We start from the raw sequence: 18287 nt of genomic DNA, 5'->3' as shown, positions 1-18287 counted from the left end.
GAAGGTTATGTGCAGTCACACATAAGCATAGTAAAATGTCCAGTTATCAACGCTCCTTCGTGTAATTAGATCTAGAATGTTCGGAACTCTGATCAACTATTCTGTTACACAGTTAGGTCTTGACACTGCCCTTTGCGTTGAGAAGAGAGAGTAAGAGCAGCTTGCTCAGATAAGAAACAACCTGAAGGTAAAGAAAAATTATAAAATGGTTATTTGTCCAAAACACTTGGAGGTGTTTTAATCATAAGTCTTGGCATAGGCAATGCATGACGATGCTGGGGACACTGGTTATTGTGCCTTTACACCATACACAATTGTAAATAAAATAAATGAATTAAATAAAATAGAGATGGGGAAGGACTGAGACAAAATGCTGTCATAGGGGTGTGAAATTTGAGCTCTGTTATTTCAACAGGAAAAAAGAATAAGCTACGAGTTTACTATCTTTCATGGCTAAGAAACAGAATACTGCACAACGACCCAGAAGTAGAAAAGAAACAAGGCTGGATCACAGTTGGGGACTTGGAAGGCTGCATACATTACAAAGTTGGTAAGTGTCAAGACGTGGACTTGTTTACTCAATCAGAATCATTCCATTTTTTTCCAGTCAGGTATTGATGACGCATTTGTTACCAGTTTAAGATGTTGTTGGAACTTAAGGTATACTTGCATTATTTCCAAAAACATCAGATTGATCAAGTTCAAAGAGTACATTCAGAATAAAGTCCTGTGCTCCAGTTTAAACATTTATGTCCACTCCCTTCCAAATACTCGTTAAAATAACAGTGAAGGAATAAAAATGCCATAAACCCACAAGGACACGGGACCAGAAGAAGAGAGACCAGCAAACAGGAGATATCAGCAGAATCGAACAAGAACAGTTGAATGACGAGGACCTAACCTAGATGACCAGGAAATGCTGAAGTCTACATCTGCAGTGAGGAACAGCATCAACATCAATCCAACCACATAACAGAACCCAGGAAGGCCCAGGGTCTGAGGCCCCAGGTGTATCTGAGATAGAGGTGGAAGGAGGAACTGCAAATAGGATTGTTGGATGGGTGATGACCACAAGTCCTCCGCCACTGCAACAGAGGATGAGAAGTTGCCACAACCAATCTGAACTGTGGAAATACGGCATTGCCAGGAAAGACAGACAGATACACACGCACGCACACACACAGATGCACCCCTTCTAGCCCTGTTTAGCTCCCAAAATGTTGGCGACCATACTTATATTCCCAAGCAAGAGTCTGAAAGATTTGTTTTTGGAGAAACTAAAGAGCCGGAAAGAAAAGATGTTCAGGTACTAACATTTGAAGTGCCATGAAAAAGCTTGCTATCTAACCACCCACACATGAAGCCTGGCAGTGAGTAAGCCCACTACCTGACGTGGGGACATCCGCTAACAGGAAGGAAAATTAAACAGAAAGAAAGGACGGTAGACAAAACAAAGATAATGAGGAGTGAAAAAAATTTTAAAGCAACTTTAATAACCTCGGGGAAATTAGAAAAACTCTTTCCAGAACAGAAGCATAAGGATCATTAAACAGAACATTGGAGCAGGGTCAGGGGAGGTCATTCAGAGACCAAGAAACAATCTTAGAGATTAAAATATGCTGGTAGGGATAAAAAGTGTAAGAAATGTATCGGAAGATAAAGATGAGAGGTCTCCTAGAAAGCAGGACATAAAGAACTGGCAAGAAAAGGTAAGAAAGTAAAAGCATCAATCCAAGAGCCTCAAAATCTAAGTAACATGAGTTTTAAGAAAAAGAAAAGAAATGGAAAGGGAGGGAAGTATCAAAAAAGAAAGATAAGAAAATTTCTAGAATAAGGACTTGAAATCCCAAATTTAAAAGATTCACATAAGGGCACCTGGGTGGCTCAGTTGGTTAACCATCTGCCTTCAGCTCAGATCATGATCTCACAGTTTGTGAGTTCAAGCCCCACGTCAGGCTGTGTGCTGACAGCTCAGAGCCTGGAGCCTGATTCAGATTCTGTGTCTCCCTCTCTCTCTGCCTCTCCCCTGCTCAAGCAACTCACTCTCTCTCTTGCTCTCTATCTCTCTCTCCCTCTCTCTCTCAGAATTAAATAAACATTAAAAAAAAATTTTTTAAAGGATTCACTGAATACCTGGTATAGTGAATGAAAAAAAAATATTCACAGGAAGATATATTAACATGGCATTTTAGTACCCAGGAAATGAGGAGGTCCTTAAAGCTTCCAGATTATAATTAAAAAATAAATAGCTTATATATAATAGGCACAGAATTAGGTGACTTGAGATTTAGCAGCAATACTAGAAGATGGAACAAAGCCTTCAACTAGTATTTTATAAACCATCTGTATTAAATAAGGTTCTCCAGAGAAACAGAACTAATAGGATACACACGTACACACACGTGTATATATATCTATATATATATATAGAGAGAGAGAGAGAGAGGTATATAAACATATATACACAATTATGTATGTGTATATATATATGTGTATGTGTGTGTGTGTATATATGTGTATGTGTGTGTGTGTATATATATATATATATATATATATATATATATATATAGACAGAGAGAGAGAGAGAGAGAGAGGTTTATTATAAGAAATTGCCTCACACAATTATGGAGGCTGGGAAGTCCCAAGATCTGTAGTCAGCAATCTGGAGACCCAGGAGAGCCAGTGTTTAAATCCCAATCTGAAGTCTGGAAAAGACCAGTTTCCCAACTCAATAGTCAGACAGGTGTCCTGTCACTCAATCTTTTTATTCTACTGAGGTCTGTAATTGATTGGATGAGGCGCATCCATATTGGGAAAGCAGCCTGGTTTACTCAGTGTGCCCACTCAGATGTTAATATGATTCAGAAAAACCCTCACAGACACACTCAGAACAATGTTTGGCCAAATATCCGGGTACTTTGTGGCCAGTCAGGTTGACACATAGAACTTAACCACCCTGTCATCAAACTACCAGTCAATTTTGAATGTTGCATGAAGACACCTTCAGATGTGCAGGTTCTCCAAACATTTATGTTCCATACCCTATTTCTCAGGAAACTACTGACCGATGCGTTCCACCAAAATAAAGGAATAAACCTAGGAATCCAGGTAAAAGGTGAAGACAATACCCAGAATGAGGGGGAAAGAAATTTAGATGACAACTCTACAGAGGCCTAGAGAGAAGTCAGTCCAAGCAGAGTAGAACAAGGAGCATTCCAAAAGGGATGCCTCCAGGAAAAATAAAATGCGACTAATAGATTCCCTGCCATGTTTGACTGTACCGAAGGCCTTTACAGTACCAGCAGAAAGTCTACGTGGTCAGAGATAGATACATAGACAATAAGGAAGTGGGAAAAAATGACGGAAAACCAAAAAGGAAATGTGGTTGTGGCATACTATTATGTGTTAGCTGTGAACAATAATAATTTCAACATGGGATCTTGATTTCACCAAAAATTTAAAATATAACTGTATCACAGGTGTGGGTGAGGAAGAAATGTGTGTGTTTGAGAGAGAGAAGTGCAGAGAGGAGACAGTTCTAATCAGCTAAATCCTTTCCATACTCTCAAGTCGATAGATAATATCTATAATGAAAAAAATCAGTAAAATTATAAGCATGTTATTTAGAAATATGGAAATAAGTGGCTGAAGAAGTAGTTGAAAGTATATTAAAGACAGAATATGTAGACAGAAGGGAGAGCTCAGAGAGCAAGAATTAAGTTCGTTGCCCTGGGCTGTCCAGTTTCTTTAGGACACAAGTATTCTGTTCATCCAGGTATTCAATAAAGTAAATAACTGCTGAGAGTACTGTGTTAGCCTATTCAGGTTGCTACCGCAGAATACCATGAACAATAAGAGTCTATTTCTCACAATTCTGGAGTCTGGGAAGTCCAAGAGCAAGGTGCTGGTAGACTCAGGGTCTGGTGAAGGCCTGCTTCCTCATTCATAGACAGCTGTCTTTTCGCCACAACCTCATGTAGTGTCTGGAGAGGGGGATCTTTCTAGGGCCTTTTTTATAAAGGCACTCATCACTTATAAATTCCTAATAATTGGAATTCAAATTTGAATAATAAGCAAATGGCACACTTTATGTCTCTACCCACTTGCTAATTTTTCTACCATTTGGCCATACCAGCTCTCAGCATCTTCCGTGTGGGTGACTATGAAAGCCAGGCAAGGGAACAGGAAGGCTATTAGGCAGATTCTTCTTACAATGAGTAATTCACATCTAGACCTAGTGATTAAAGAGAGTCCTAAGCCTTCAGATGAAGAGCTTTCAGTGTAAAGCCAAAGACCCCAAGCATCTGCAGACCGAGTACTTTAAAGAAAGTTCAGGGGCACCTGGGTGGCTCAGTTGGTTGAGTATCCGACTTCAGCTCAGGTCATGATCTCGCAGTTCATGAGTTCGAGTCCCACATGAGGCTCTGTGCTGACAGCTTGCTCAGAGCCTGGAGCCTGCTTCAGATTCTGTGTCTCCCCCTCTCTCTGCCCCTCCCATGCTTAGGCTCACTCGCTAGCTCTCTCTCTCTCTCTCTCTCTCTCTCTCTCTCTCAATAATAAATAAATGCTAAAAAAAAATTTTTTTTAAAGAAAAAAATAAAGAAAGTTCAACCTGTATCTATGAGCAGATCTCACACCAAGAGCATCACCCTCAATTATAATGTATACTCCCATATCGTGGCTTACGCAGTCAGTAATGCAAAAACCTGAATAAGTTGATATACTCTTTTAATTCATAGTTTTTCTATTACAGTTAAATATGAAAGGATTAAATTCCTAGTGATTGCCTTAAAGAATGCTGTGGAGATATATGCTTGGGCTCCAAAACCGTATCATAAGTTCATGGCATTTAAGGTAAGTGGGCATGTGATTATCTAAAGAAGGGATTTTTTAGATTTTGGGTTCCTACCAGTTAACAAAGTGATCTGTCTCACACATCGACCAGTTCCAATTTTTCTATATATAATAAACCCCTTTTAAAAGTATAGGAACTCTTATATAGATTTATTATTCCAAAAGCAAAGACTAAGCACCAATCAATGCTATAAAGTTAGTCAAATTAAAATTAACTGGGAGGTGGGGGGATAGATGAAAGGGGAAAAAATTGGGGTGTGCCCTCCCTCATTTCAGGTCTATAAATCATCATCTCCTAGGGACATTTTGTATGGGATGGTTACTGAGCAAAGCATTAGTTGTGATATTAGGCAATGAACTTCATTATTAAGCCACCTAACTAGGGTGCTCTCTGATATGTCATCTGAAAAAGGCAGACCAATGGCAGCACCAAATCTCAAGGATGAACCATGTCTCCAAATCTTCTCATCCTTATAAGCCTTTTGGGGTAAAATCCCTAAAACTCACATAATGAGCATATATCCCCAATGTTACCGGACTTCTCTGAAATGAATACTGAATGTGGTTGCATACAAATGGCTTGGTTTCTCTGCATTCTCCTTTTTCGTTTTTGACCTTATCTGAGTCTGTACCCACCATGGTTGGATCAATCTTCATGACACTCAGCAAGGGTGTGACGAGGATATGCTAGCGTCGTGGACCCCAGCTCGTGAAAGCTGACCCCCCCCCCCAGATGCTGGAAGGACCAGTACTTGCTAGCACTCTGGTGTTTACAGAGCTGCAGAGTCTATCCACAGCCCACGTGAATTAATCTTCTGCTCCTTGTCTCTGTCTGCCTGTGTCTCTCACTTTCTTTATAGCACATTGGCCCTCACTTTTTCTCCCCATCCTTGTGACTGTTGTCTCCCGTTGACCCTTTATGTACTCTTTCTTGCCACTTATGCCATGTAAGGGCAGAAGCTGCCTTGGAAACATTAGGAGGCGCCCTTTGGGGAAGAATCACCCCACTCCTGTCCTGTTCCGTTAGTGCAAGGGGCTCGTTTGCGAGGTGCTCAGGAAGGCAGATACATCAAAGGAAATAGGAAGGAAATACAAAGGAAATACATCAATAGGAAATAAGTATAATGACCCACTTTCATGGAGAGAAATTTTTGGAATGTATTAAGTTAGTAATAACACTTAAGGGATAACTCCTAACTAAGCCAGAGCAATGCTGCTGTTCTGCCAAAATCTCTGTCCGTGAACGCTTTTCAGTCAAAGTTCCCAATCCCAGTCAGGTTGGGAAGTTACTGCTGTCGGTTTACCAGCCAAAATGCCACCTGTGGCACCCAGCCCGTAAGGAGGCCAGTGCAAAGACAAGCACTGGAGCAGGGAGGACTGGAGCTGGCAGGAGATGAGGCCAGGGCCTCCCCTAGTCAGAGACTCCTTTAGCAAAAGATGAAGAAAGGGCGCTCCGTTTGGGTGGCGATGGCCATATAGCTAAGGCACTTGTGGTTTCACAAAGTCTCTCCCAGATACCAAGACCCAATAAAGGTCGGCTGTGCAGGAATAATGGCAAAAGAAAACAGAGGAAATCTTGACAGCTTGTTGGGGCTTGGGCTCTGGATTCAAACACATGGGACCTTGATAAACTTGGCTGGAGCTCTCTTTTTTCCTTCCTAGTTAAGCCCAACTAGCCAACGTAAGTCATGAGTCTTATGATGTTCCAGCCTCCCCTGCCTTCTCTATTGCCCAAATCTAAGTCTCAGATGTCAACAGTAAGTTTAAAGAAGGTGCCAGTCTGATGCTCACTCACTCACTGAGGGAAAACCAGAACCAGAGCATGCCCGTTAATCCTCAACAGACTAGGCACAGAGCTGCCCAGCTGTCTACCCCAGGCTATCTCTGAAAGGGTAACGGCCATGCCTGGGCCCGGCTGTTCCATGGGGAGAAAAGGAGTCAGAGAGAAGTGACTGTACCTTCCCCAGAGGGAAAAGACCAGAAATAAACAGGAAGAAACAGCAGCACCCAGATGCCAAGTTTTATTTATTTTTTTTCCAACGTTTATTTATTTTTGGGACAGAGAGAGACAGAGCATGAACAGGGGAGGGGCAGAGAGAGAGGGAGACACAGAATCGGAAACAGGCTCCAGGCTCTGAGCCATCAGCCCAGAGCCTGACGCGGGGCTCGAACTCACGGACCGCGAGATCGTGACCTGGCTGAAGTCGGACACTTAACCGACTGCGCCACCCAGGCGCCCCTTTTTTTTTTTTTTTCCAAGTTTTAAAGTATAATGACACTATCAGAACTGACAACGGTAAACCACTTCTCTGCCCTAGAGGACAAGGGGTAGAGAAGGGGGCACAAAAGGATGCTAGACCCTTCCTCCTAGAGCCAGAATATGAATAGACCTAAAGCTGAAAGAGAGATCTCCGGGACTTTCAGTGTAAGAAAATCAGATATTAACTTCCACCAGGCTGTGGCTAAAAGAAAAAAATTTTCAGATAACCTCTTTGAACGATGTGGACACTCATGGGGTGCTTTTTAAAGTCTTTTGCAGATCTCCAGCACAAGCCACTGCTTGTTGATCTCACGGTAGAAGAAGGTCAAAGATTAAAGGTTATTTTTGGTTCACACACTGGTTTCCATGTAATTGATGTTGATTCAGGAAACTCTTATGATATCTACATCCCATCTCATGTAAGTTCCTGGGAGCCCGCTGTCCAGGTTCTGTGTACAACAACGTGCATGCGGAAAGAGATTTGCTCTTGCAAATTCTTAGCGGAAGTCCTGCTAATTTTTACTAATCGGTTAAGCAGATGGACTTTTAGCCTCCACTAAATAGACAATGCTTTTAATACACAAAACATGTGAATTTAATTTTTGTGACTGCTTGAAACTGAGTAACACATAACAGCAATTCTTTGCCATGTATTAGACATGTCGTCTCGTTGGACTTTAGATGAAAATGCATATGATATTTTTCCTTCAGGGGCATAAATTGTGTTTTTGAAGCAAAAGTGTAGTAGATGAGTTCCTATTTTCAGTTTTTGAAGGGAGATGGGCTCATTTTACATGGGAAGTCAGTGGCCCCTTTGTGCTGTCTTTGTTGCTCTCTTCAACTTGTGGGGAGCGTCGTATAGAAGAATCAGACACTGGAGTGCATCCCCAGCATTAGCATGTACTCATTGTGCAGTAATGGGCACATTAGACAGTCCCTCCAAGCCTTGACTTCCATATCTGTAAAACGGGGATTAAAGGACCTATTCCAGAGGGTTATCGTCAGCATTAAATGAGGCAATACCTCTAAGGTACTTGCCATAAACCCCTGCAAATTGTAGTATTAATATTGCAATACTGACACATTGCCCCAAACCTGACTTTTAAACAGAAATGCCGCACATGGTTCCACTTATTAGGATTGGTGCGGTGCAAGTTGTGTTTCCTGTATGTAATCCCAAGGCTAACGTACCGTAGACGCTGTCAGGAAAGTCTGAGGCCTGATCTGTTGCTGATTGGTATTTTGAGAGTTTAAAGACTTTACTGCAAAGAAGCACAACAATTGAAAAAAGTTGTTTCAGTGCCTAACGCGCACACACTGCCTCACACACACGCACGCAGCGTTCATTGCTGTGTCAGAGCTTTTCACACAGGTATGTGCAAACGCACACAGGACTCACGGCTCATGTTCTCCGTGAGGTGACTGGGGCCTCACTGTGAGCATCCTTGATCCTCTCATCTACCCAGCGAGGCAACTACTGGACCACCATGACATCTCGGCTCAGGGAAATTTTTTTTCTAAACAAGCCATTAATTTGCATTATGTAGGCACCCAGAAAAACATTCTGTGTTGTATGCTCATAGCCTATTTGTAGGCGTCTGTTTGGGTCCCACCCTTTGACCCCATTTAGGCTGTTCCCATGAGATTCAGTTGATTTTCATTCCCCTCATCTTTTTTAGAAGTAGATGGAAAACACATGAGTTTTAATGTCCATGAGACAGGAGCTCAAATCCCAATTCTACCACCAAATATCAGTGCAACTACGATCAATTTACATAACCCCTCTGACATGCAGGTGCCTCATCCAAAAAGATATCTACCACGGGGAGTTGTCCTAAGGACTAGGAATTATGCATGTAAAGAGCCCAGTGCTTGGCACATAGTAGGTGTTCCATAGTTGTAGTCGTTTGTTTTAGGAACAAGTGAATTGGATTCTCAACCTAGTGCCTAAGTTTGTATTTGTATGCTGGGGTATCTGACAGATCAGTGGTTAAATTAAGCAAAGCAGGGCAAAATGCCAGTCTCTAGAATGAAAATGGGGGTGGGGAGGGATCCTTTTGTACAATCCTTAGAGATTAATAGTCAAGGTGCTGTCTTATTTTTTAAAAAGAATAATACCTGGCCTTTCTTTGTCTCCTAGATTCAGGGCAATATCACTCCTCATGCCATTGTCATCTTGCCTAAAACAGATGGAATGGAAATGCTTGTTTGCTATGAGGATGAGGGGGTGTATGTAAACACCTATGGCCGGATAACTAAGGATGTGGTGCTCCAATGGGGAGAAATGCCCACGTCTGTGGGTAGGTTAACCATTCCTTATCTCCTTCAGCAGTTACACCCCCCAAATGAAACGAAAGTCAAGAAATGTGAAACAACCATTTGATCCCACAAAAAAAAAAAAAAAAGTCTGTGAATAACACTTGTAAGACTTGCTTTGTCTGTTTATCTCAAGTCGTTTGTCATTTTTGTGGTTAAGATGTGAACAGATGCTGTGAGTTATTGCCCATCTAATGTTTTTAATGCAGTTTTGGAAATTCCTTTTGACAGCCTACATTCATTCCAATCAGATAATGGGCTGGGGCGAGAAAGCTATTGAGATCCGGTCAGTGGAAACAGGACATTTGGATGGAGTATTTATGCATAAGCGAGCTCAAAGGTTAAAGTTTCTATGTGAAAGAAATGATAAGGTAAATCCGTTTCAACATTTGCATTAGTGTTTGCATTTTAAGAGACCACCAGGTACCTGTGAAACCTTCATTTTCCTTTATACTGATTTGAATCACATCTGTGTTAAACAATCAATATTATCTTCAAATGGCATTATTTGGTTTGACTCACGTGAACCCTCAAAATATAGTATTCACATATTAAAAAAGACATTAAAACTTTCAAAAATTTCTTGTAAACCCGTAGTAACTTTTGTGGCCCACAGGCCTTGCGATGACTCAGCAGACATCCCAAATTCTCCCAAGCACTTGGGAGGCTCGGCCCATCGTTAATCATTCACACAGGGTCAGCTTCACACTCCACTTTTAGACTTGTCACAAAGTCACCATGGGAACCTAACCCATCACATTATTTCCACTTTTAAATGTAAAACATTGGACATATAGAAATATAAACTTTCAAAAATTGTCACCCATTCCTTAACAAATGCACCATCACAAACTCAACTAGTGCCATGTCCTGTGTCATTCCAGCCATGTTTCTTCCAAAGTGTCATAGGGGGACTGTTTTGCAGTGAAATTGGTGGGGTCCGTCTGGCATGATCAGTGGCCTCAGAAGGGTATTCTTCGGCAACACTGCTTCTCCTTTGCCCTCCGTGTAGGCCAACCCAGAGTGTTTAGTGTTAGTAGCTAAGCTGTGCTCATTTGTGAATTCATCCTTTGTGACTATGGCCAACTTAGAAATGCTGTCCCCCAAACAGCAGGAATAAACACTTGTAGTAAAGAATGTGATGGGTTGAACAGATGTACATCTCTTGGTCCGCCCTAGCACACCAGAGGCTGGATTGGTCTTAGTCCAACCCTGGGAGTGTGAGTCTAGACTATATCCAACCCTGGCCAACTACTCTGACCTGGTGTGGTCTGGATGGACAGTAGCTGTGGGTGGCACGGATGGTTCCAGGGCCTTACCAGAGTATGCCAGGAAGCAGACCTGACCCCTGGCAAAACTCCAGCCCAATCCAGTCTCTGGGGATCATAAGACTAGGAGTGATCTGGGCATAGACCACCACACTCCAGTTCATAGAAGACCCACCCCAGCAAGCCGATTTCAAGCCATGCCCATGCCCTCAGGAGCCGGCTGAGACCACACCAGTATCTGGGGCCCAAGGTTTAGAGCCGAGGGTGCACACAACCTGGAGAGAACAGCAGCCCTTTCTTTCCCCCATTGTGTTTCCATGGGTCCTCTGTACTTCCACATTTTGATTCATTGACCCTAACGGTAGCTGTACTTACATACGTAGCTTTAGCTGAATGCTAAGCATTTCCACAGAACTTTGTAAGAAGTCGTTGTTGGGAGAGACAACATTCTTCTGAAGGAGTTGTGGAAATGAGGTAGCAGAGACTTTACACTAGTGACAAAAGTAAATGCCTTGGACCAAAGTTTGGCGTTGGCTGATTGAAGGGCTAGGCCACAGCCCAGAATAGTATTTAGCTCGGGCAGTGGTTCACTGACATTCAAGCAAGCAATAACCCAAATTTTGCTCACTTCTCTTAGTTGTTTGATAAAATGATTTCACAGACCCAGACCTAATGGACTGTGGTTCTATTAATGCCATTATCTCCTTTGGCCTAGGATATGCCTGCACCAGCTGACAAGCCAAGAGTTAACTTTTGGCATACCAAATGAATAGGCATTAAACACCTTATCCTATCTGATGACATAATTTTTTTTGTAACTTTAAAAATTGAGAACTGAGGTTGTATAGTAGTCAGTAGACCCCAAAATTCCGCCCCCCCCCCCCCACTGGCTTTGGGAATTTGAAAAGATTCTCTTCAGTCCCAAAGTCTGCCCTCTTGTCAGTATGGGAGAAAGCCTCTATGGCTTTCCAGAAATTAACAAAATACCTGTTGTGTCCTAGGCCAGAAGTCTAGCACATTCCCTAGCACGAAACTCCCTTTTAAAACATAAGCATCCTAGGGGATGTTGCAAGTCAATATATAGCCCCTCCCATGTTCCCAAAGGTCAATACCACAATAAGTAATAGTAACAATCATAGTAATAAAGTCAGGAGTGTTTACAGAGGATGCACTGTATTAAAAGGCACTTTATAAACACCAGCCATTGAGTCTTAAGAGCTGACACATGACAAGGATAGGACATGTGAGAGAAAATGGATGGACGGTTGAAGAAAAGAGGAAAAGAAACCATGCAGTTGAACTAACTTCTTTTTAATTTCAAACAGGTATTTTTTGCATCCGTGCGATCTGGAGGAAGTAGCCAAGTGTTTTTCATGACCCTCAACAGAAATTCCATGATGAACTGGTAACAGAAGAGCACTTGGCACTTATCTTCATGGCGTTATTTCTAATTAAAAAGAACATAACTCATGTGGACTTATGCCAGTCTAGAGGCAGAATCAGAAGGCTTGGTTGAACATCCCGCTTTCCCCTTTTCCTCTCTCTCCGCCCGTCCCAGTACAGCCCACAGTCCATCTTTCAGTGTTGCAGCCTGGTTGAGAAGGAGAGAAAAAGGTGGCAGGAATTTCCAGGAGATCCCCAAGAATGCTGCGTTGTCTGTGGACAGAGATGGACCATGGTGCCCTTCGGAGTTAGGGATAGAAACAAATATTGTGTGCTCTTATGATTCAGCTGTGTTATGGTGGATTTTGAGTTTTGTTTTGTTTTGTTTTGTTACCTTTTTTCTTTACCCCCTTACTTTGTAAGAATGGGGAGAGAATGCATACCGAGAAAACGAGTCTGTTTTTTAATTCCTTCTGCCTGCTAGCTTTAAGTATACGAGATGTTGTAAAATTTCCAATTTCAAATGGTGAGAGACAGCACAATAAATGTACCTTATCTCCTTACACTGAAGGCCATAATTGCATAGTGGGGTAATTTTAGAACTCTTTTGCCTTCACCAACCCAAAAGGTTGCTTTTTGATAGCAACTGGCTAATGAATTTTTAAGAGAAGAAAAATACTAGTTTTCTCCTCTTTGGGGAAATAGATTTTAAATGGCTAAACTACTAGCCTTAGACTAATAAAATCAACTACCATTTTTGTGAGTCTGACAGGCCCTGTTTTTATATGGCCCTGTACAGAATGGAATGTGTGGAACGGGATAGTAGTGCCACTGAGTCGAGTTGGCTCTAACGATTGAGGGACTCCGTAACACAACTTTCCCTCAGCTATTATGCAACAGATCAGGGCAAAAGATGGGATGACTGTTGGGGTCAGACAAAAAGAGCTTCTGGGAAACAAGCTAAAAAAATGTGTATATATATATATATATATATATATATATATATGTATGTATATACACACATATATATATATATATATACACATTCTTTTTCTTTAATGCATAAAGCCTCCAGCTAAGAGGTCACTTGCTTTGGGCTTCATTAGGAAGGGAGACTTTGTCGAGTTCTTTCTGGGAATTGGGGAGTGAATGACATCCAAGCCCTGGTCATTCCCAGCTTTCTCCTGAGGGTGCCACTTTCTGAAAATGAAAACTATGACTGAAAAAAAATAATAACAATAAATGTTTCTGAGCTGCCTGTGTTCTCTCTGGGTTGGTGAGAGAAGGGACAAGACTACCAAGCCTGCCTGAGACACAGCGGGCACCATTGGTTCAGAGTTGATAGAACTTAAAAACAAGGCTTTGGCCAAATTTCTGAGACCCTAATCATTTTACCTTCCTCCAAATTACCCAACATACGGTAAACAACATTTGTGCAGAGATATGTATGTATTTAGTTCAGGTTGACTTGTGTCCTTATAAACTCTTACTCGGATGATTTGAACTTTTACGTGACTGTCTGGGGTTTTTTTTTTCCAAAGCTACAAGCATGGCCGCCTGTGGTATCGAGGTGTTGCAAAACGATCTGTGTTGCGCTTCCTGTTTTAACCTACCTCGTTTTGTTTGTTTTGTTTCACTGTTCATCACAGCAGTGTTATCTCCAGGAGACATATAGAGAGCTCAACTGGCAATCTCAGGTGTATTTAATATTTTTTTAAACAAAACAGTAGTTGACCAAATTATTCTTCTGGAAAAATTAAAAAAAAAAAATCCAACAACAACAAAAACAAATGTGGCTTATTTCTGAAGAAAACAATTAATGTAAACAGATTTTCTTTTTAAAGTCTGTGATCCTACTGATTTTGCCTAAATACATTAGCAGCTGATGTACTATTAATGAGAACGAAATACACGTTAGGAAAATGGAGCCATCTCAATCTGGTGGTTTAGGCAAACAGGGTAAGGGCATGGGGAATTATTCCAGTTTCTGAAGTAAATGATTCTTCCCCTCCTGTAAAGGTGGTTATCATTTGCATTTATTCTAAACAGGTAACACACAAGAATGGAATTGAGGATTATCTTCAGGTGATCACCAAGATGTCCTCACCATGGTCCCTTTAGCTCTCAAAAGCAATGAAATCCCCCCTGTTCTCATTTTTACTGCTGTGGTTCTGCTGCTGAACAATCTATCTTCACAAATTCCACGCAACAAATTCAGCAATAACTTTGTGGATTGAATTTAACAACTACTGTAATTGGATGCCAACGTGGACAAAGTATATTGATTTGGGTCTCACCCCCAAATGCGATTGCCACCAGCTCTTTATATTGCTGCTGTGGTATTTTGAACCAGAAGCTTCTTTAAATTATGTTGCAAACTGATCTTTGTTTTTATGTTATGTTTTGTTTTTATTTCTAAGTGATGAGTTTGAAACACACAGCTTTAAATGATTTTTTTATTGTGGGATTTTGGGTACAGTTAAGAAATAAAAGGGAATCATTGTGTTTAAACATAAGGTAGTTTGTGAATGTATTTTTTAAAATCTAGAGTCATTGAAACAAAAACTCATAAAACAATATTAATGCAGTCTTGTTTACAGTATGTACAGTGACATAACATAGAACATGAGCTTTTTCTGGTGCCAACAACAATAAAACACAGACGTTAAACATCAAGCCATGCCTTCTATATTTTTGTACAAATATTTTACACTGAGTACAAGGCAAAACTAAATTTAAAAGGTCCCCTACCAAAGCTGTGTTGCTTAACAGACACCTAAATCACTCCTGGAAGCTTTTATCTTCAAGAATATATTTTCTTCCATCAGGACAGGCCATAGCCCTGACCCGTGGAGACCCAGTGTGCCATGCGGAGTATTTCAGACTATTGTTCTCATGGCTCATAATAATCCTCAGCTTTCTGGTTTGTTTTCTTCCCCCCGCCCCCCCCCACCTCCTATTTTGCCCCATTTTTCCCCCTTTCTTTTTTCTTTTTTTTTGGGGGGGGTGGATTGTGCTTTTCATTCATGTTAATTCCATTTTAATAAAAATTTCTTTACTTTTGAAACCAGTTAGTTTCCGTTTTTAGTTTTAGTTCTTCCCATAGGGGATTTTGTCAGTAGAATTGGCTAATTTTATTTTTATTTTACAAAGAGAAATTGAGCCTTCCCCCCAAAGTAAGTTTCACTAGATCTTTTTGGTTCTTGTTGCTCTAAATTGATAATCATGCATAAATCCACTGGGCCTGCCCGTGTCATAGTCTTGACCCAGGTTCTAGCAGGTGGCCATCATTCTAGGGTGCCAGTCCAGGGAACAGTAGTATGGATTCCTGCTTCCAGTGGGTGGTAGAAACAGATGACCACTAGGGTCTCAGTTCAAATGGTGAGAGTCCTCCCAAGGCCAGTTGCACTCCGACCACTGCCAGTGCACACGAGATAAATGAAGACAGCTTGCACCAAGTTCCACATAAAATTTATGGTTCTGTTTATATACACCTCATGATTTTTCTTGAAGACTTTTAAACGATGCTTCAAGACCCAGAGCTGCTTCACCAGTATAGATGATGGCACAGATGAAATCCCACAAGGCCACTTGGACAGTAATTCCATTTTTCTTAACACAATGGCATCACTTTCTAAGGTACACTTCTTACATACTTGGCATCCAGCACATGTTTTTCCAAAGCATCTTCGTTCCTGGTTGTCAAGACCTACTAACACTTTTCTGTCTGCTCTTGTGACTCATCGGTAATTGGTGTCTCTGGTCCCTCATGTGCAGTAGATTAGAAAGAGATGCGAGATTCAGGTCAGAGCCCTTTTGGTTTTGTCCGTTGCCAAAGAAGTGCCTGAAGCCTGACCTCCCATTCCATGAAGTTAAAAAAAATTTTTTTTCTCTACTATTATGTGTACCAGTTCCCGTCACTGTATTCTTGAAATGTGAAAGAGCTCTTTGTGTTACTAGTGTGTGCTGTCTTTGAAAGTCTGCTTGAACAGGCATCACTTGCATTTGTGCTGATTGCTTTAAGATGGAAGATGTGCCACATTATTTTTAGGAAAGAAAATAAAACTCTTTAACCCAATGGAGGAGAACAGAATATCCACAATACACTGATAACAATCCTGAATCATCTTATCAAGCCCCTGATATTCCAAAATCCTTTTCTGAAAGTATGTTCTGGCCATCTCAACAGTTTCTGTGAATTATTAATTACCTTTTAATTCATGCCTCACAAATTTCAATCTCACCAAATCAAACAAAGCACAACAAACCAATCTATAACTGGCTTCTCCCTTGAAACTACGTAGTTACAACATAAAACCCAAAAGTCTAAATGTGATTTCACTTACCAGCCAATATTTCTCAAATGCCACTACATTTTGGCTCTGATCAGCATAGTGGCATCAGCAATCCAAAGGTGTGCTGTGCTTTCATGGGTCTCAAAACGGTATAAACTGAGCTCTTTTCAGAAGCCTCAGCAAAGAAGAAAATCCCATAAGAACTTTCAGGTTCAAAACCGACCATTTGTACATTTCTACTAAGCATTTTCTAGTGTTGTTTGATTTTCATGCCGTCTCATTCTTGTGGGAATTTTTCCACAGACGACTAGAATATTTTTTAAAAATTGCAGTGTTAAACAGTATGAGACCATAACTCTCTGCTGTGAACTTTATCCTTCCAGGCCTGCCATTTCAGGAAGTGCCCGAATGCACCAAAACTAGAATCCCCATAAAAGCGTTTTTTGAAACAAAAATCCCTGGATATGTTTTTGAGACATTTTAAATCTGGATCAAAATCTTAGACTCTGTGTCCGTGAGGCCAAACATTTGGATGAAGACTGAAAACACACACACACACACAGTTAAAAATAGAAATGTTCTAAAGATTACAGATTTGGGGCTTTGTGTAGATACCTTCAAACTAACTCACCTTGCATGACAGGGTTTGGTTTCGATGGTTTGTGTTTATCATCACCACGTTGCATTGTGCTATTGAGGCAGAGCAAAGGCTCGTGGAGAGGTGAGTCTTCACTTGCCAGCAATGGTTCGTTATTTACATGACAACTATCCATGCCCCAGCTGCCCCTTCCTCAGTCTCTTCCCCTGGGGTTAGTGTTAAGGAATAGTAATATTGTATTATGCTTTGTTTTAAAACCTTAGTTATGACCCTGAATCAGAATTTCAAATGTCAGGTGACAGCAAGAAATCACAGCAGGGGAAAAAAAAAATGACAGCTTGGTTGAACTTTAAAATTGGATGTTATGAAACTATTTTGGGGTGTTGTAGCTGTCTTATTTACAATGTCACCATAACCGTAGAGATGCCAGATTTACAGGATTGGGAAGGGAGGCTATCATTTTGCTAGGCCTACAAATGTCTACATGGTTTAAATCTCCGGTTTTCTAAAGTGTTTTAAATTGTCAAAAACATGCTGAAACTGGGTAAGTCTCACCTGTGTTAGGGTAAAAAAGAAAGTATTCTTGGTGTATTTTCTAGTCTGAACCTTTGGGTTACTTTCCAGTATTTCTTTTCCTACATACAAAAAGCCTTCAGTTTGTTGTCTCTAGTTGTTCTGAGCAGTATTTAGAAATGATCTGGTAGATTCTAAGCCAGGGATTTCCCATAGAGTCAATGCCACGCCTTGGAATATATTATATGATCACTGTCAAAATATGAGTAATAAAACATTAATAGTAGTAGGATGCCTGCTTGTCCCTCATTGCCCCTTCCAGACTGTGACCCATCCCTCATAAGCACCAGGTGCTTTGAAGCTCTTGCCATCAACCTACAAAGTCCCTATTTACCTTCCTTCACTCCCTCTCATTGCTTATTTTCAGGTTTGGCTCACCATCACTGTCTCCAACTTTTGGAGATTCAATATCCACTTAGACAATCCTATAAATACCCTGGTTTCTCTGCTTCCTGGTCTTGTGTCATGAAACACATGACCACTCTACCGCCTCCTTAATTCATAGCAGGCAGCTCCTCGTATTTGCTCTGGGTCGGTCCCCTCCAACCTCACCAAATAAAGGTCACTGCCCACAGAACTCCCTCCCTTTCCTGCATCGCCATTTTCCCCCAACCTATTGGAGGATTTCACTACATTCATGCTGCTACCTCTTGTCTTATAAAACACCTTGGCCCCCTTAACCCTGTCGAACCACCGTCTTATTTATCTGCTCCCCGTCACAGAAAAACTCCTCAGAGGGA

The 18287-nt window shown here is 41.2% G+C and overlaps 1 protein-coding gene across 8 annotated transcripts in view; it reads left to right on the top strand.

The window, feature by feature from the left end:
• TNIK (TRAF2 and NCK interacting kinase) overlaps positions 1 to 17773 on the top strand; it is a 405908-nt gene extending 388135 nt beyond the window's left edge. For all 8 annotated transcript variants that reach the window (XM_086674716.1, XM_086674709.1, XM_086674712.1 and 5 more), the window contains 6 exons: positions 416 to 550; positions 4754 to 4854; positions 7384 to 7533; positions 9255 to 9414; positions 9662 to 9801; positions 12024 to 17773. In XM_086674716.1, coding sequence (XP_086530842.1) covers positions 416 to 550; positions 4754 to 4854; positions 7384 to 7533; positions 9255 to 9414; positions 9662 to 9801; positions 12024 to 12107 — 770 coding nt within the window. In that variant the 3' untranslated portion in view covers positions 12108 to 17773. The remainder of the gene's footprint in view (positions 1 to 415; positions 551 to 4753; positions 4855 to 7383; positions 7534 to 9254; positions 9415 to 9661; positions 9802 to 12023) is intronic.
• Positions 17774 to 18287: the final 514 nt, after the last annotated feature.

This window comes from Puma concolor, chromosome C2 (genome assembly GCF_028749965.1).
Source record: "Puma concolor isolate L17-30 chromosome C2, mPumCon1.1.hap2, whole genome shotgun sequence".
In the NCBI taxonomy this organism is placed as follows: domain Eukaryota; kingdom Metazoa; phylum Chordata; class Mammalia; order Carnivora; family Felidae; genus Puma; species Puma concolor.
Note: the sequence above shows the minus strand (reverse complement) of the source record. Positions and strands in the feature narration are given on the sequence as shown.